Raw genomic sequence first — 18,849 nt, forward strand, 5'->3', positions numbered from 1 at the left:
AGAAGTAGAAGTCAAAAAAGCATGTATAATGTGTTGTAAATGTTATTACAATTTACCATGTTTTTTTTATATTTATTTTCAGCAGCCATTACGTCACCCTTTAGTAAAACATGATCCTTCAAAACTCATTCTAATCTGCTCGTTTGATGCTAAAGTAACTTATTATCACAATTGAAAACGGCTGACATTAAACTAGTGGTGGCGAACATCGGTCCTGGGGAGCTACAGCCCTCAGTTTTGCTTCAACCCCAATCAAACACACCTAAACAAACTAATCAAGGTCTGAAGGGTTACGTGGAAGATACAAGCAGTTGAGTTTTTAATTAGCATTGGAGCTGAATTCTGTAGGACTGTGGCTCTCCAGGACCGGGGTTCGCTACCCCTGCCTTAAACTACAAACTGTAGTGTATATACATGCATATATCCAATTTTTTGTAATACATTAATTGACACACAACTCAATGCTTTTTTTTTTCATTTTAATTGACTGTATTAATCAAGCTAATAAACCTGATGAAAACTGTGTTAAACTAAAAAAGGGTCTTCTGGTGTCACCAACCTCCTCAATGGTCTCATCTTGTGGTGTGGCGGCACTGTCATCTGAGTCTTTCTGTGAGCCGGCATCTGCGTTTTTGCGGACATCTCGACTCTTCTTGTGCTTGTGTGCAAGTTTCTTCACATGGCCGTCTGCTTTACCACTGCTGAGCCGTCTGACTGGGCTGGTCAGCCACTTGCGCAGAGTATTTCCGGGCCGTTTGGGTCCAGGAGAGCTCTGCAAATGACTCGGCTGCAGCGTGGCACTGCCCGAAAGTCCTCCTTCATTACTGGAGACTGAGAGCGTGTCTTCAAAGAAAGAGGCAAAGAGACAGAAAGAGAGAGAGAGAGAGAGAGAACTGATGTTTACATGTCTTGCCGGGCCTTTTTTTTAATAGAACTGCTGAAATGACTTTCAGCTCAACTCTACACAACAAACGTTCAACGAAAGTTCATAGCTGTGCAGTCATACAAATGTTCATCAACAATCAATAATATGGCAGTAATCAAAATTCAGGAATTCATTATAAAGTGTTATCAATAGCATAATATTAAAGTAATAATCTGCTTGTAAATAAACATACAATACATGCGCAGTAATGTTTGCATGCCAATTTTTAGTTGAAAATATACAGAAAGTTACAGAAAGCAAAATTTTGAATTCTGAATTTTGAACAATATATCATAGTAAATTTCTGAATTTAAAACCTAAAAACTTTCTTTTTGTGTAACATTTTACATGTAAAAGTGTGCTTGCATTATTATCATTGTCGTTGTTGTTATTATTAATATTACGTTTTTTTTTTTAAATAAATGCCATTTGCCACATTTATTTTATATAACACAAAGACGTACATATTTTTATATTTCTGGTTTTAAGTGCAAATATTTTTGAGGCCACTGTACATAGTCATTTCTCACGGCAATGTCACTGTACCACTGTTTAATGTATTATAACTACATAATAACTATGTTATAAACTTATTACATGTATATGTATATTAAAAGTATTTTAAGTATAACTGAAAATTCAAATCTTACTTTCATATATTAATTATTCTGAGGTGTACTGTGGAGTCTGAGTGTGTGAGCGTGCTTTTCTCACCACAAAGTGACTCTATAGTGATGCAAATCGCAGCTCTACTTTTCACTTCAAAGAGGTTTCTGTTTTCAGCCCTCTTCAAAACTGAAACTGCAAAACTCTCTTAAAAGACCTTGCTCTGCTCCTTAGAGAATATGTCCTTACATAAAGCTTGTATAAGATATTCCCTTCAGTTTACTGATGTGCAGAAGAAGGCTTCTGATTAACAATTTAGGGAAGAAGCGCAAAAATCAAGAGCTAATAAATAGATCTTTATTTACTGTCACTTTTTAAAAATAGTATATAAATCTCAGCTGCTTTGCTCTCAGTAGTTTGTCCCGTCACTCTGGGCAGTATATTAAAGTAGCTCACCCTAGTGTGACCCATCTGTCATAGTCCACACTCAGTGTATTTGCCAAAAATACACACACACAGCTACACCTGGTAAACAAACTCAAACAAAGTGATGAACAAAGTGATAAACACATCAATTTCCCTCTGAACTGGTTAGCAGCAGAATTGTGTTTAACTAAACTGACACAAATCACACAATTTGGAAGTGTGTATATTTTTGTAACTGTCTATTTTTTATTTATTTATTTTTTTTTACAACCATCATAAGAGGATATAAACCGTTCCATAAAGTATTTCTGACAGATTTCTCTGACTGGAAAACTTGTGGCTTGTACATATCAGCATAGTAATTGGATATGATTATCTAAGTCTTTGATTTTTGGTTGTGTTATTACTAGATATATCAGTGATGAATGTGGTGTGTGTGTTTGCAGTTCTGTTATAAATTCATTCCTACTGCACTGTCGTTAAATTCACACCTGAACAAACTCAGCCTTCAGCGCCACAGAAATGAGCCCTGTGTTGGACACTGTGTATTTGTCCGACTATCCCCTCATATGAACCTTACGGTAATTTGTACATTATACCAGATATAAATCATGCATAAACAGATTTGAAATATTACAGAAAAACAATTTTCAAAAACACTCTCCGTGCCAACTGAGGTAACTTTCATTAATTAGGAAGGGGTGTGATATCACATACTTGAGGTGTGACAAAATGATGCTTTCTCATACTTTGAATCTCTCACTTCAAGGACTGATGGGTAATAGTTAGAAAGAGCTTTATTCGTATTTATAGGAACTCTAATTTGTTGTGCTTTTAAATAAGAGCATTCATCTAGTCCGTTTTACTGAGAGCCTCTTATGTCTGAATTAATAAAGAGGTGCTCACAAATACAGAACATGTAATCACCAACATAACATCTAAATCAATCAGTCTGTGAACAAAAGCCAAATATAAACACCATCATAAATTCCAATTCCTATGCTATTTGGGTCAATGACAAACAACAAACGTGTTAACAATGTATATATATATATATATATATATAAAGAAAAAAAAAATGTAACACGCCAAGTTATTACAAATGTACTTCTTGTGTTCATGGTGATTTCATAAGGTTATGTGGAAAAAAAAAAATTCAAGAAAGGTTGAAATTTGAAAAATTGTATGTGTGATCTGAAGTACAAATTTAAAAACTTGTTGTCCTTGACACAAAGTCGGAAGGATCTGGGGTTTATTCATACATTCTAAATATATAAATATATTTTTTTATTCAATTTAATTTTATGTAATTATAAAATATAATAAACTGCTTAATAATGTGTTCGTTAAAAAAAAGGTTTTTCCTCATTGTTAGATCAGAAGAGTTCCCTGACATTTCCCTGAGACTTCATGCCTCCCAAAATTTTAAAATGAATTTTAATTAAGAAGTAGATCATCATAAAGAACATTATCTTTTTTTCCAATTTTTATATGAATAGCATTTTTAATGTATATTTAAACAACATAACAGATTAAAGTAATGTCATTAAGTTCTATTCACTTTTAACTTGTAACTTTTGCTGATCAACTCTTGCAGAAAATTTTCACTAAATTGAAAGTGTAGTAACTAAATTAATATGAAAAACATACTACAGACACCTGAACATTTATAAAATGTCCATAAACACCAAATAGATGCAGAAGCAAAAGTAAAAGTTCAGCTAAATTCTGACCAAGCTTTTTAATTTTTAGATGCCATGAAAATTACTGATTAATAAATAGCATAAAATTACATCTAATTTGAATTAAAAATAATTACTTCTTCATGTAATCTCTGTAGAAGTGTACTAAAAGCACCTCTTGTGAATCTTAATATAAGCCTTGGATATAATTTATAGATCTGATTATCAACATACATGCTTCCTAAATACACTAATACACTACTCAAATAAACATAAACCGGACTATATTAAGCTTTGCGTTGCGACTACTGTATTCAGTCCTGACAGTGTTGTTGTCCTGTGAGGCACATACCCAAATCCAGCAGCCAATACTTGCAGTTCTCTGAGCGTCCTGAAGCTGAACCCATGTGACAAAGTGGCCTGACTGATAAAAATGAGTGTATTCCATGTGCCATACCAAGAAGTGATCCGAACGGAGGAGGCAAACTACACTAACTCCTCTAAACTGAAAGGATTTTACAACATAATGCTGAGAGGAGAGTGATGGACTATGAGAGAAAGGGAGGGAGAGAAAAAGAGGGAGAGAGGAAGGGGGATGGAGAAAGAGGGAGGTTTGGTGTTTCATGCACAGCTGTGACTAAGTTATGCTCAGAATGAGGGAGAGGGAGGAAGGGAAAACCGGATGAGAAGACTCAAAGAGAGGAAAGAGGTGTAACCTACAATTCTTTAATATGAAAGATGTGATTCTGAAAGAGTCAAAGCTACATGTCTTCTCAGAATTAGACAGTTCAGGTTATTTACTAGTTTTCTAATTGGTGGTAGCCAACAAATAATATAAGCGGGTCATATTTTATATAGTTTGCTATTTTTTAATTTTTTTTTTTTTTTTGCTTTTTGCATTTAATTTCCAAATTTTAGTCCAGATTCTCAATATGAATACCTTTTACATTATATCAATCCATACATCTTTTATTTTAATCTTTAGGTTGCACTGTCGCTGTAAGTTTTTGTTTTGTATTCATTTCCATGACTTTCCCAGGAAATCACATTTTTTAAATTCCCTCTGGTTTCCAAGACTATGGGATCTCTGATTACTGTTTTTAGATCTTAGATTATTAAAGCTAAATTATTAAAGTCTTAAAAAAAATAAAATAAAATAAAATAAAAATAAATAAAATAAATAAATAAAAATAATAATATAAAATAAAATAATGCCGTTACAAAATATTTTAGATTCTTTTATGTAAGGATTGCTGAAAATACCATGTGGATGATGGTATTCAGCAAAACAACATCATTCAAGCTTTGACCTGTTCAAACATTTTTTTAGCATTTTTCACTGGAAACAGTAATAATACATCTCAGCCATAAATGACAGCTGTACAGTGTACAGTACGACTGGCAGGCTTGGCCAATATCAGGTCACAGCTTGAAAATCAAGTAAACTATACAAACAGCCTCCTCTATATCACCTACACAAATGGCTGCCTCTCTTACAGGCTGCACCGGGGTGGATGGCTACAAAGATCTCCCTGTTAAAACGTCCTTGGCTGCTTAACAGTAGCTGGTCTGTGGCCTGTCGAACTACTTCCTTTGCTATACATACACACACACACACGTAGATCCGTAACTGCTTATGCCAGAACTAATCAACATTCTACTAAGGATTCTGCTCTGGTCTCATGGTAAAAGTTTAATTTTTTTTCCGCCCCTCCGGACACGTTGCAACACAGCAGCTTCCTTAAATATACCTTGAACATTTCAGCTAACAAAATAGTCTGGGAAGCAATTTCAAGAGGTTGAATACACTGGCCATCATGAGTTATGACGGTTCCTATTTCAGATTCTATAAATACAGATTGTCCTTGCTGTAAGAGAACCGGCTGTTTGACATTTCCCATGACCTCTGCCAAAGGAAAGGTGCTTGTCTACTTGTAATGATGTCATAAAACGGGCATAAATGACAGGTATGTGTCCTTTTAACTTTGTAGTTACAAAAAGATTGAAGTAATTAAGTGAATCAAACATCAGTTTCAATATTAGTGTTATATTTCTTTATGAGCTTTTCATTGATTATCTCTTTAATAGACAGACAGACAAACAAATAGTAGATACCTTATGGGACAATAATTTCTAACAGCATTTTCTTACTACTTTAGTTAAAAATAAGTCAGTTTCAGTAACTTCCCAGAATTCCCCAAGTTGAACACCACACCCTGCACACACTAATGATCTCCTCTCAGATGCTGCCCAGTCATGCTTGTGTGGGTGACCTCAAAAGTCTTTGCCTGGTGACCCTCTTAGTTTTACCACATGCTCTTCCTTTGTAATCATGTCTTTTGTCACAAATCATGCTCCATTCAGAGTTTTCAAAAGCAGTGACTAACCACCATGAATTCCATGTTACACATCTTTGATCATGAGGAACTGACAAACTAATGTAGTACAACAACTGATGTACTTACTGGAGGTAAGGTAACTGATGTAACTTAATTTTTGATTAGCAACATGCATTGCTAAGAACTTAATTTGGATATCTTTAAAGGCAATTTTCTCAATATTTAGATTTCAGATTTTAAAAAAGTTGTATCTCAACCTAATATTGCCCTATTCTCAATAAAACATCCAAGCTTATTTATTCAGCTTTCAACCGATGTATTAATCTCAATTTACCCTTATGACTGGTTTCGTAGTTCAGGGTCACATATGCAATAGAAAAACAACCTTTCCACTGTTTCTGTTGCTCAGATATAACCAAGGACAGACGAATGGGGGGGAGGTGGGGAAAGGTGGGTTATAATATTAATTAACACCCAACCATCCACAATTCAGTCCAATCCCAAAAGATAAAATCAAATCTTGTCTAAACTATATTTTTTCTGAAAAAGGTCACGTGCTTCAAAAACATTTTCTTACGATAAATATTAGAATAATAAATGGCATACACTATTTGATAATAAATACAGTAAACACAGCAATATTATGAAATATTATTGGTCAGACTTTATTTCAATTCTCGCTATTAATAAACCGTTAACGATGACTTTTACCTTAATAAATGCCTAATTTGCTACTTATTAATAGTTAGTAAGGTAGTTTTTTAAGTTTAGGTATTGGGTAGGATTAGGGATGTAAAATATGGCCATATAGAATAAATGCTTTATACGTACTAACAAAACAGCCAAAATGTTATTAATAGGCATGCTAATAAGCAACTAGTTACCAGCGTGGCAAGAACTGGTTCCTATACTAAAGTGTTACCATATTATTACAATTTAAAACAACTTTTTTTCTATTTTAATATAATAATAAGTATTCTATGATGAATGGAACGTTCAGAAGAACAGCACTTATTTCAAACATTTTATTTTAAATATAATTAAATGTCTATACTGTCACTTTTGATCAAATTCATGTGTCCTTGCTAAATATAAGTACATTTTTTTTTCAAAATAAAATACTGACCTCAATCTTTTGGTAGTGTATGTATTATTGTTTACTAAATGGCTGGTTTTAATCGCATGACCAATCACAAGATTACATTAACTGTCACGTGTACATGGATACGGTCCTAGCAGGGAAATCCCCTGCAGCCTGGCAACGCTGTTCATCACCTGACACAGCCCATCACCATGGTTACTGCATGCTCAACACACATCAGCCCTAACAAGAAAGAGCAAAGCTGGACTGCAATTAAAATTTTATTTGGGTTCAGGGTGAGTCAAGAGCAGACACACACCTGTACACAGCTTTGATCCATTCCTCCTGAGGAAAAACACACAATATCTGCACCCACATTAGGATAATCTGATTTAATTTTGGTTTGTATATTTCATGCTTAAGCTTGCACACAGCTAGAAATCTGTATTGATAATCAATTTTAGAAATAGTGTAATTAAAAAACAATATCTTTAAAATGTTACCATAACAGATTCATTAAAAAGCTGAGATTCCTATTGAGTCAAAGGTGGTTACCTAACAACTCTTACACAAAGGACCAGCTGGAAACCCCAGATGCGTGTGTTGACGTGTCTTTGAGTAATCCCTCAAGCATTTACACAGAAGCTCTTCCCATGACTGGAGAGGAACATCAAATGCTTTTCCAGGCTCTAAGGACCTCCCAAACTCAAAACACTGACAAATACAAGTTGTGCAGCCTCTATGAAGTGTAAACTTAAATAAACATCATTCTAAGTCTTGAACCCGTCTTGGACCAAGCAAATTCAGTCCAATCGAATCTAAACCAACACAATATGCAGGAAACAGGAAAGCTGTTCATCTTACCTTTATGGTTAAAAATGCCCTCCATCTCCATACTACTTCGGGAATGGGCGATGCAAAGCATGGAGCTGGGAACCAGGCCCTCTTGGGCAGGTGAACGGTCAGTGGTGCGAACCAGACACCAGTCAGGCTTGTCCTGGGGCCTTTCTACCAGCTCTACCGTCTGACCTCTACGAACAGTCAATTCCGATCCATTACTGGCCATGAAGTCGTGGATAACCACCGTCAACTCTGAACCACCGGACAACTGTGGAGGAAGGCATAAAGTCAAATTAAAATTCAAAAACATCTGAGATAAAGACAAAAATGAACTTATAAAACAAGAAAAAAATAGTCAAGTCCAAAGTCAGAACGAACGTACCCACTGGTAATGTGGCATTGCCAATGAGCTCAAAAGGTGAGCCACTGACCCTGAATCTTTACACGCCATGTTTCTACCAAAACAACTCCCCCTGGTATGTCCCTACTCAGTAAACATCACATGGAATGATGTTCTGTGTCAAAAAAACCCATTTCCGACAATGCCATATTCTTCAATCTGGAAAACAGAACGCTGAATAACCTTGCTTTCCTCTTTTCTGATCAAAATGAATCTCATCTACAGTTCAGGCTCAAGCATTCAAAACTCCAGTGAGGTAAAGTGGCAGGCGGTTGAAGGCTGCTGACACATCCTCGCATTGCCACGGAGATGGAATCAGTCTGAAGGAGTGACGCCTGGCAGGAGGAAGGGAGAGGAGGCAGAGACGGACACAATGTGCCAAGATTTAAAGGAGCAGGAGGCAAATTAATACTCATTAGAAGTGACGTGCAGGGACTCGTCTGCTTCTGAGAGCTTCACCTTTTCACCTCACCGTGAACTGAGAGGGCTCTGTGTGCGTTATGATGCTTTAAACAGTGTGTCTTTGTGAGGGGTCGTCAGGGTACATCAGTGAATTTAGTGCCAGCGAGATACTCCTTACGTGTTTGTGCATGTCACAAAGAGACAGGGAAGAGACCGACAATGGAAGTGGAGACAAAAACATAAAGATGGTGCGTCCAAGTGTGTTTAGATTGGAGCGTATCAGCAAGTAACGGTGTGTTGCTGTAGGAGGCTCGCAATACATATCGGTGACAAAAACACGCACATGTGTGAAGGCGTGTGAGAGGAGAGCTCTGACTGTGAGTGGGAAGACAAGCGTCTGTGCTGCTAAATCCAAAGCAACCGAAGCAACAAACGTTCCCCAATGAGGAACCTTCATTACGTCTGTTGGTAATCAGGTTAATGGAAAGTCGGAACTACTGGACGCCACTGTGTCCAAATTTCTTGTATGGCTGATTCATCAATTCCCTAAAATGTTTGTATACATAAAAAAAGCTGTTCATAAAAACCCTAAATCATTCTAAACGAGAGATTCCTCCAAAGGAAAAGACTTTTACTACTTTATTTTTATTTTACTTTAATTTACTAATTTTTTTTTTAGCATTTATTCATATAATCATTACATTAAGTGTTAAAATCTTAAGTGCAAAGCTGATTTTTTAACATTTAATTTAGTGTTTATTTGATACTAATTTATATGACACTAATTGTCCTGCTGCTCATAGCTTAATTGAACTTCATAATTGATGAACTTAGTAATTAATAAACAACATTGCCACTGCTAAACTAAGTAACATTGAACTAAATTGGGCTGAATAATAGCACTATTGAGTTGCTTTACAGCTGAAATATTTTACAACATTACCACTGACACCACTGTCTGTATTGTATAAAGAGCAATATAAATAAATGTCATTTCATTTGACAAACAACTTGACAACAAAATGTCCCCAATAATGCTGTCATTATCACCTTGCCACTGATGAGTCATTTTTTCCACAACTGCATAGTGACAGAAATGCAATTCGTTTCAGGATTAAGATTTACATAATGATAATGAGTAGCTTTATTACTGTACGTGTTATCACATAGGTTCACATGAGGTTCATGTGTTATCATGTTAGAATTGTTATTTAGAAATGTTTTAAATCTAAAATTTCTAAAAATTAAAACTCCCCACCATTACACATTATACCAAAACCATTTGTCAAGATTTCAAGTAGTGAAAGTGGCCCTATTTAAAGATACACCCATATGTGACCCTTGTCTCTAAAACACATTGCTTGGAATAAACTGTACTTTGAGATTTGATTCACAATTAAAATCAATTTTATTGTAGGTGTAGCCTGTTTCTTGGACACAAGCCAATGTGGCGCAGCCTTTTGTCTGAGGTAGCCTTGACAGTGATGAATAATGTTTTTTTTTTTTTTTGGTCAGGTACATTTCACTTACTGATTTTCCAGCAGGTCAGCATTATCTCTAAAGAAGAGCATAAATTCAGTGGAGGAAACAAGATCATCTTCTTTAAATCTTTGAATCACAACAAGAACAAATGAATGCTCATCCATTTGATATGAAATGCCGCTTATGGAATATAGCTTCAAGCAGCAATAATGAGGCCAACCACACAGATGGCATAAACATGGCAAGTAAACTTGTTTACTCATAGAATCCTTACCAGTGATTGTAGGATTTGTGGTTTAAAGGCTATACGTATTTCTAGAAGTACTTGTAATTTTTCACCAGAAGGTGACACGGTCAAAAAATTGGTAGGGTTTTATCAGGATGTTGTGGTTAAGATACCTGCAAAGTTTTGTGCCAGTATGACAAATGGTTTCAGATATATAGTACTTCCAGTTAGTCTCTAACACATTCATAGTGTTTCACACATCGGAAATCCATGTATTTTGTTTTGTGAAGATTGGATTGAAGATGATCAGAACCTGTTTGGTGAAGATTAAATAGGCTTTGCAATTAAGAAATCAGTATGCAGATCTGTTCAAGATGGCCAAAGGTGAAGCTTGAAAAATATCAATAGTGTTCCATGAGTTCTCAGAAATAAAATTCTGTAAAAAATCTGTCATTTACCCACCCTCATGTCCTTCTAAACCCAAGATTTCCTTTCATCTTTAGAATAGAAATGAAGACATTTTAATATCCTCTTTTGAAAGTCCACACAAACAACATATTCATGTTTAAAAATGTACAAAAAGACATCATCAAAGTAATCCATATAAAATGAGCAGTTTAATCCAAGTCTTCTGAAGAGACACACTTGCTTTAATGATGAACAGAATTTTAGGTGTTTATTCACATATAAACACTGACACACATATACAGAACCTCACTGGTTCTTGTGCATCAAGCAAACATAGCTGAGCTTCTATGTTTACCATTTGGATTACATATATAATATTGTTTTTATGTTTTTTTTTTTTTTTTTCGTGAAAGCTGGTTGGACTTTCAGTGTATGAACAAAAGTGATGAAAGAATATTAAAGATATCTTCATTTGTGTTACGAAGATGAACGGGAAGTCTTATGGGTTTAGAATAACATGACGGTCAATTTCAAGTTAAAAGTGTATACTGTGACAAAATGTTCATTTTTTGGTGAACTTTCCCTTTAAGAACTTGATTTTAGATCATTATTATTACAAGTGTCTTTACCATGGTCTTTGAATATGATGCCATAAACAGCACAAAAGTGTTTCTAACTACAATAACATTAATGCTGATAAAAAAAAATAAATAAATAAAAAAAATCAAATTATACTTTTAGGGTGAGGCTAAAACACTTACTACAGACATTTAACCATTTTCTTTGTCTTAAAATGCTGCAGGTCTAAACATGCCACCAAAACACCAGAATTCAACACTGGCAACACATGACACTTTTAGACTAAGGTCGACAGATTTTCACACTCACCTTGTCGCTATCCAGTGTGTTCTGGGAGGTGCGGGAGGCGATGGAAATGGTGTCTGGCTGACTGCTTGCATCACCCTGACTGTCTAGATCCTCTCCATCCCTGTTATTAAATATAATATATATCAGTCAAAAGTGCAAAATGACCATGGAGAAGCCACCCTGGTCAGACAGTCAATGTCAAAGACAACATACTGATATGCAAAAAAATATTTTTTTCTATATTAACATATTCTAAGATCCGGAGATCCATGCATGATTACTGAGTAGAATTAATGCGAGTTGTTAACGTACCGTTTGCCCTTGTGTTTGGTTGCTGTGGCTTTGGGAATGTGAATTGGCTCTTTGAGTGCCCCCCGTAAATGGATGGTACGCTCCTGGATAACTTCACGTACATGTTTAATCCAATCTTGTTTGTTTTCAATACATGAAGCCTGGGAGGTGCATTTAACACAACAAAACATTAATAAACCTCAATTTACACAACATACATAAATAGCAATAGGAACTGTCAAAGCCTACTGGTCTGTTGCAAAAATAATGATAACATGCAATCAGAGCTCAAATGAAGTCAAACACTCTTTACCAAATAAATGTGTTGCTGGTCCTATATTGCACATTCTTCCAAAGGAAAAAAAAAAAGTTTTATCAAGTTAAAGTTTCTTTTATCAAAATGTAATAAATTGCTCTGCTACTTAATGTACTTTCCTTTAAAGGTCCCTAGCGTCCAACCACCCTGTCAAAGAAACTCAATTTCCATACTTTTCAACTGGGAATACATCAGATTACAGAAGTAAAATAGTTGGAAACAGTGTTCAATAACTGTAAGACAGGATAAAATTGTGAACATGAGAGCATCCATTTTGCATCCATGTGTCTATCTACATGTGAGAGCACATGGAATGGCATATGATTCATTACATGATTCAATTATGCCTTCAGAGATGAAAGGCAACCATTCAGAGAGACAAGTTACATAAGTGGTTATCTAAAATGCTTACAAGTCTTACAAAATGATTTTATACAATGGAATGACTCAAGCCAGAGCTACAGTTTATGAAAATTCAAAACCTGAAGACACATCCACTCATGTGATCCATTTCAAGGATCCTCAGATGAAGTATACTTCTTATTTTATAACAAAAACTAATGGAAAGATCCATTTGATTTGAGATCAGGGACAACCTTTTCAGTAATAAACGTTTGTGTGCTGAGTCAGTTAGCAATGTTTGGATAAAAAAGCTTGAAAGCAAAAAAAAAAAAAAAAAAACACTTATTAGAAGCCAAAAATGTGACAGCTGTACTGAAGAAAAAAAAACTTGGCTGAAGTATCAATTTGGAACGTGAATCATACCTTTAGGACTATTTTGTTGTCTGAGGTAGGTGTCCGTCCAACCCAGAGTGCAAATTTACATGGATCGCCTTCCACATGTTCAGTAACTCCTAGTTCTGAGGTCTAGGCAAAGTAAAAAAAGCATAGATCAAACATGAAATAATTCAGTCTATTATAAAGAATTGCCATCCATAAACGAAGCAAGCATTTCTTTATTTAAATAACTAAACATAATGACTGTAAAACCCATACCATGAGCTTGCTCTTGTAGAGGTACTTGCTTCTGCCATTGGAGTCTTTGACGTCTTTGCTAAAGATGAGAGACATCTCAAAGAGGAAGAGGTGCCGCTCTCTGCCCTTACGAATCAGAGTCTTTGGATCCCAAACCTGGAATGACTCCTGCAGAATCAACTCACCCTGAGACTCAATGTTCTCATCAAAACCTGAGAGGACATGGCAGAGGCAGAGAGAGCAAAAAGGAACAAGAGGTTGAACAACAATACATGATTAAAGAAGAAGGATTTGGTTTAGCAAGCTGTGTCCGTGTGTGTATGTGTGTTACTCACCCTCCAGCATGCTGAGGTGCATAGCATCATTAGCTCTTTTGGGCACACTAAGCATGACCTCCAGGCCATCTTTAATTTCTCCTTTACCCTCCTCACAACATGTCAACAGCTCCTACAAACAAAAAGAACAACTGAACTTTTAGACCCACATTTTGGTTTTGATAAGGTCTGTGTATAGTGTACTTTGGATTTTTGCTGGGACTGTGCTGTTTCTGACTGCTGTTGTTCTGGGTTTGGTTTGTGTTGGGTCTTAGCTGGCTCTGTGATGGTTCTATGTTATGTCTGTGCTGGGTTTGTGGCGTTTTGTTGTTTAGTCTGTGCTGGGTTAGTGATGGTTTTATGTTAAGTCTGTGCTGGGTTTGTTTTGGTTTTATGTTTAGTCAGTACTGGGTCTGTGTTAGCCTATGCTGGGTTTGTAAGGGTTCTATGTTTGGTCGATGATGGGTCTCTGTTTAGTCTGTGCTGAGCTTGTCATGGTTTTATGTTAAGCCTGTGCTGAGTTTGTTATGGTTCTATGCTTAGTGCTGGGTCTGTGTTAGCCTATGCTGGGTTTATGAGGGTTCTATGTTTGGTTGATGATGGGTCTCTCTTTAGTCTGTGCTGAATGATTTTATGTTAATTCTGTGCTGCGTTTGTTATGGTTCTATGTTTAGTCTGTGCTGGGTTTGTTATGGTTCTATGTTTAATTAGTGCTGGGTCTGTGTTAGCCTATGCTGGGTTTAGTCAGTGCTGGGTTTGTTATGGTTCTTTGATTAGTCAGTGCTAGGTTTGTTATGGTTCTATGTTTAGTCAGTGCTGGGTTTGTGATGGTTTTATGTTAAGTCTGTGCTGGGTTTGTTATGATTCTATGTTTAGTCAGTGCTGGGTCTGGATTAGCCTATGCTGGGTTTGTTAGGTTCTGTGTTTGGTTGATGATCGATCTCTGTTCAGTCTGTGCTGAGTTTTGATGGTAAATGTTATGTCTGTGCTGAGTTTGTTATTAGTTTGTGTTTAGTCAGTGCTGAGTTAGCCTATGCTGGGTACGTGAGGGTTCTATGTTTGGTTGGTGATGGGTCTCTGTTTAGTCTGTGCTGAGTTTGTGATGGTAAATGTTAAGTCTGTGCTGGGTTTGTTATGGTTCTATGTCTAGTCTGTGCTGGGTTTGTTATGGTTCATTGTTTGGTCAGAGCTGGGTTTGTGATGGTTTTATGTTTAGTCTGTGCTGAGTTTGTTATGGTTCTATGTTTAGTCTGTGCTGGGTTTGTTATTGCTTTGTGTTTAGTCAGTGCTGAGTTAGCCTATGCTGGGTCCGTGAGGGTTCTATGTTTGGTTGGCATGGGTCTCTGTTTAGTCTGTACTGAATTTGCAATGATTCAATTTTTAGGCCGTGGTGGGTTTGTAATAGTTCTAGGTTAAGTCTGTGCTGGGCCTTTGTTCAGTCTGTTTTGGGTTTGTGACGGTTTTATGTTTGTAGTAGTCTGTGTTTATTTTGTAATGGACCTGTATATAGGGCCTGTATAGAGTTTGTTTAATGTATTGTAGTACACATACCTTCAGCAGCAGCTGATACTTGGTGATCCTTTGAACCGGTTTAATAAGGTATGATGAGATGGAATTAGCCAACCTGTGTCTTTGCTGGATTTCCTGTACACATACAAGTACACTGAAGTCTTTAACACATCATAACAAAACATCTTTCACACAAACACCTTAACGGAGTCATCAGATGCTAAGTTCACTTTTACATGTTGTTTGAACATTAATGTGTGTTGTCAGTGTACATACAAATCTACCCTATAATGATAAAAATCCATGCAGTGGTTTTTAATTAATCTGTAAAAATAATATCCCCTTTTTCAAATCAAGGCATTCTCAGATGCCTGTCGTTGTTGCGTCACACCCGCAGAGGCCGCTCCCACGATAGTTGATTGACATGAGCGTTTTACCTCAGATCAGCTGTAACAGTCCGCCCTCTTTCGTTTGGATGCCGGAACAGGGATGTAAGTTAGACAAGAATATCTCCGATTAAGTGATTGAGGTGTTGTGTTGCTGGATGTAATAATGAACATCGTGGTCGTCATTTACTCCCGACATCTGAGCCACTGAAGATGCAGTAGATTACGTTTGTTTGTGAAGGGAATGCGCCTCCTGATCTACATATATCTGTCTATTTTCACGCAAATCATTCATGATCCAGCTTCACTTACAGCAGAAGTGAGTATAAGTATTTTTTATGAATCTTTGCGATCGCCTTTCCTAATAAAGTGCTAGTTAGCAAGTTTAGCGGCTAAACGCAGCTAAATGTGGCTAAAGTAAACAGGCTTGTCTTTCCACAGAGAGAAGAGAGGGGCGGGGCGATCAGAGCTCATTAACATTTAAAGCAGCCTCGACCAGAATGAGATGATTTTTGCAGAGCTGATTTTGGCAAAGTAAAAAGGGTGTTGTTTTACACAACCATTGAGAATTTTTAACCAAAGTATATTACAGACTTTTCATTAAGACCCTAAAGAATCATATCAACTTGTGGAAAATGGGCATCCGATGACCCCTTTAAACACATACTGGAAAACAATCAGTAGCAATTTTGCAAAAGCGGATCTCAAGGCTACAGTCATTCATCACTGTTCAGCCCTGAAAGAAGAGTCCGTCTGTTCTGATTGCTTGGCAACAGTTTAATAGTGAGGCATCACTGGTCCCCCACCCACTCCCAGACACACAGGAAGTGCCCTCTCTCTAAGACCTCCACCTACCAGCTCAAGAACAAAACTGATTAACAGAGCACAGGGGCCATACACACACTCACTCACACACATGCACACACATACACACATGCATTCCAATACATATACATAATAGACACACACTAATACTACCACAAATTCACAATGGCACACACATTTTCATATAAACACCCACATTCTCTGTCAAATACACACAAAAGTGTTTGTCCTTACACATATTCATTTGAATTTTTATGATTCATTTGCCTAATACTCACATCAAAATAGGTCCCTGCATGTTCCAGAATCAGCTGAGTGGAGTCAGGCTTGTTCTTACAGTAATTCACATACATCTGAAACTTATCCGCCTGGAATAAAATGCACATACAAAAAACCACAAAACATTTTGAACATTTTAAACATGAAGATGCGGTCTCTTTTAGAATGATAACCTGTTATCAGAATGTATTAACTAAACAATGATTTAAGAGATAATTCATAAATAGTATAATATAGCTGCTATTAACCCTGAACCTAAAAGTAAACTTATTTAAAAGTTACCGTATATTACTCAGTACTTTCTTTGTATGTAAACTGTAAGTGCATGTACTGTCAAACACAGTGCAACCCAGATGTAAGTTCCAATGATCTGATTTAATGTCAATATAATGTTACATGAGTGTAGTGCATTTTTTGATAAGATTATCTCTAGAACACTGACACTCACCCACGTGACAAAACAGTGACCCACATCCTCTGGAAGCTGTTCATATTTTTCCAGTTCTTTGAGGAAAATACTGAGAAAAGAACAGCGAAAGGAAATTTTAATTAAAGGAAGTTACAAACATAATTATACATAACTATAAGAATTGTTGTTTACAAGGATCACTGACTTGTGATGGAACTCGTATAGGTCTTGCATGTTGCCAAATATTATGTGCTCTTTGTTGACAATCCCCGGGGGAATCTCCTCCACACCGCTGGTCATTTCCCACAGATATGTCTGAAACACACACACTCACACTTAGAATTTTTTGCAACAATGTGATAACAGACTAATAGTACTACACTTTTAAAAGACATCTGTATTTCATTGTTTACATCGTTCTGACATATGGACTATATGGACTTTTATTTATCTGGATGTGTTCAGAACATGGATAGCTGGCTCTGATATTATTGGTTAATACAGTTTTCTTATCTGTGCATCTTCAACTATGTCAATGAAAAATACAATTTTTGAAGCAAAGAATAATTTTCATCAAATGTACTATGATGTACAAAACATAGACATGGTACAAAAACATGATGGTAACAATGGTAAATTTTAAACACGTTTTTACAGTTTTAATAATATTTCACCTTTCCAGTTTGTTTTTAAAATGACTGTTTGACAAAGTCTTCTTGGAATTAACTTGCATTAATCAGAATTCTGGGTCATAAACCATTTTATCAATAATATGCACTGTAACCGAATATTAATGTTTATCCTCAAATATTATAACCAAAGTAATTCTATAGAACAATCAAGTCGAGCTGTTGATGACTACTGTTTTTTTTTAAACAAACATCAAACAAAATTTGCATAAATCGATATACAGAAAAGTTCAAGCACACTTGGATATGACCTACAGTTTGCACTTTTACACACTATTGTCCAGGATGTGAATACAGATAAGTTAGCTGATTAAATTACAGTGCAAAAATACTAAAATGCATCATAATAAATGAATCACCAACAGTTTTTTTTCCCAGAAAAGAATGATGGAAAAAGAATGCACATGCATTATTTTCAGAATATAATTACATGAATATTTCAGAGTGCATGAATGTTCCAATAGTTGTGGAGCATGTTTTTGGATTAAAAATGGTGCGTGTAAACATGGTCAGTGTTTTAATGAAACTCAGTCTTTTTTAATGAGATCAAACAGTAGCTATTCCTGGATAAACTGGATTGTTCTTGGGCTGTACTGCAGTGAATACATTTATAGCACAGGTCTTTTGTGATCTGTCCAAAGTGGACATTGGTGTACCACACCCTCTAAATGTTGGTCCGTACGGAGCAGACTGTGACAACAGCACTTACATCCATACACTCCCGCAGGTCTCTCACATATGCCTTCTCGGTCTGAATGAGCTCCGCCATAATAAACCTGAAAAGAGAGAGGTAACAGGGCAATGCGCCAGACACCTATTGTCAACAATTGTTTGAAAGCACAATACCTCTGGGAGGGGTTTCAATCTTGTATAAAAACCTCAAAAATAAAACCATGTTTACTTTAGTATGCATATTTATGGGTGTTTCCTCAAACGCAAAATAACCAAAGTTGGACTTTCTTCAAATTAAGTATTAACCCTTTCCTTTCAGCACTTCTTGCCATTGGCTTCATAACATACAATCAGATTTAAAAGACATACTCTTTTCTGCGGGCTGATTTGCGTTTCTCCTCATTGAGTTCATGGTTGGCATCTCTGAGTTTGACCTCTGCACCAGGAGCACTGGCTGGAATGATGTCCAACTGCAGATCTTTACTCTGAAACCCCAAAAG

The 18,849-nt window shown here is 36.3% G+C and overlaps 1 protein-coding gene across 6 annotated transcripts in view; it reads right to left on the bottom strand.

The window, feature by feature from the left end:
* The window catches only part of triob (trio Rho guanine nucleotide exchange factor b), a 144,750-nt gene that overhangs the window by 25,002 nt on the left and 100,899 nt on the right, over window positions 1–18,849 (bottom strand). For all 6 annotated transcript variants that reach the window (XM_051132388.1, XM_051132386.1, XM_051132390.1 and 3 more), the window contains 13 exons: window positions 18,719–18,834; window positions 18,387–18,453; window positions 17,194–17,303; window positions 17,028–17,097; window positions 16,579–16,668; window positions 15,132–15,224; window positions 13,602–13,713; window positions 13,288–13,478; window positions 13,057–13,158; window positions 11,997–12,136; window positions 11,706–11,805; window positions 7,924–8,167; window positions 560–843 (listed from right to left, as the gene is read on the bottom strand). In XM_051132388.1, coding sequence (XP_050988345.1) covers window positions 560–843; window positions 7,924–8,167; window positions 11,706–11,805; window positions 11,997–12,136; window positions 13,057–13,158; window positions 13,288–13,478; window positions 13,602–13,713; window positions 15,132–15,224; window positions 16,579–16,668; window positions 17,028–17,097; window positions 17,194–17,303; window positions 18,387–18,453; window positions 18,719–18,834 — 1,719 coding nt within the window. The remainder of the gene's footprint in view (window positions 1–559; window positions 844–7,923; window positions 8,168–11,705; window positions 11,806–11,996; window positions 12,137–13,056; window positions 13,159–13,287; window positions 13,479–13,601; window positions 13,714–15,131; window positions 15,225–16,578; window positions 16,669–17,027; window positions 17,098–17,193; window positions 17,304–18,386; window positions 18,454–18,718; window positions 18,835–18,849) is intronic.

Source organism: Labeo rohita, chromosome 16 (genome assembly GCF_022985175.1).
Source record: "Labeo rohita strain BAU-BD-2019 chromosome 16, IGBB_LRoh.1.0, whole genome shotgun sequence".
NCBI classification, from domain to species: domain Eukaryota; kingdom Metazoa; phylum Chordata; class Actinopteri; order Cypriniformes; family Cyprinidae; genus Labeo; species Labeo rohita.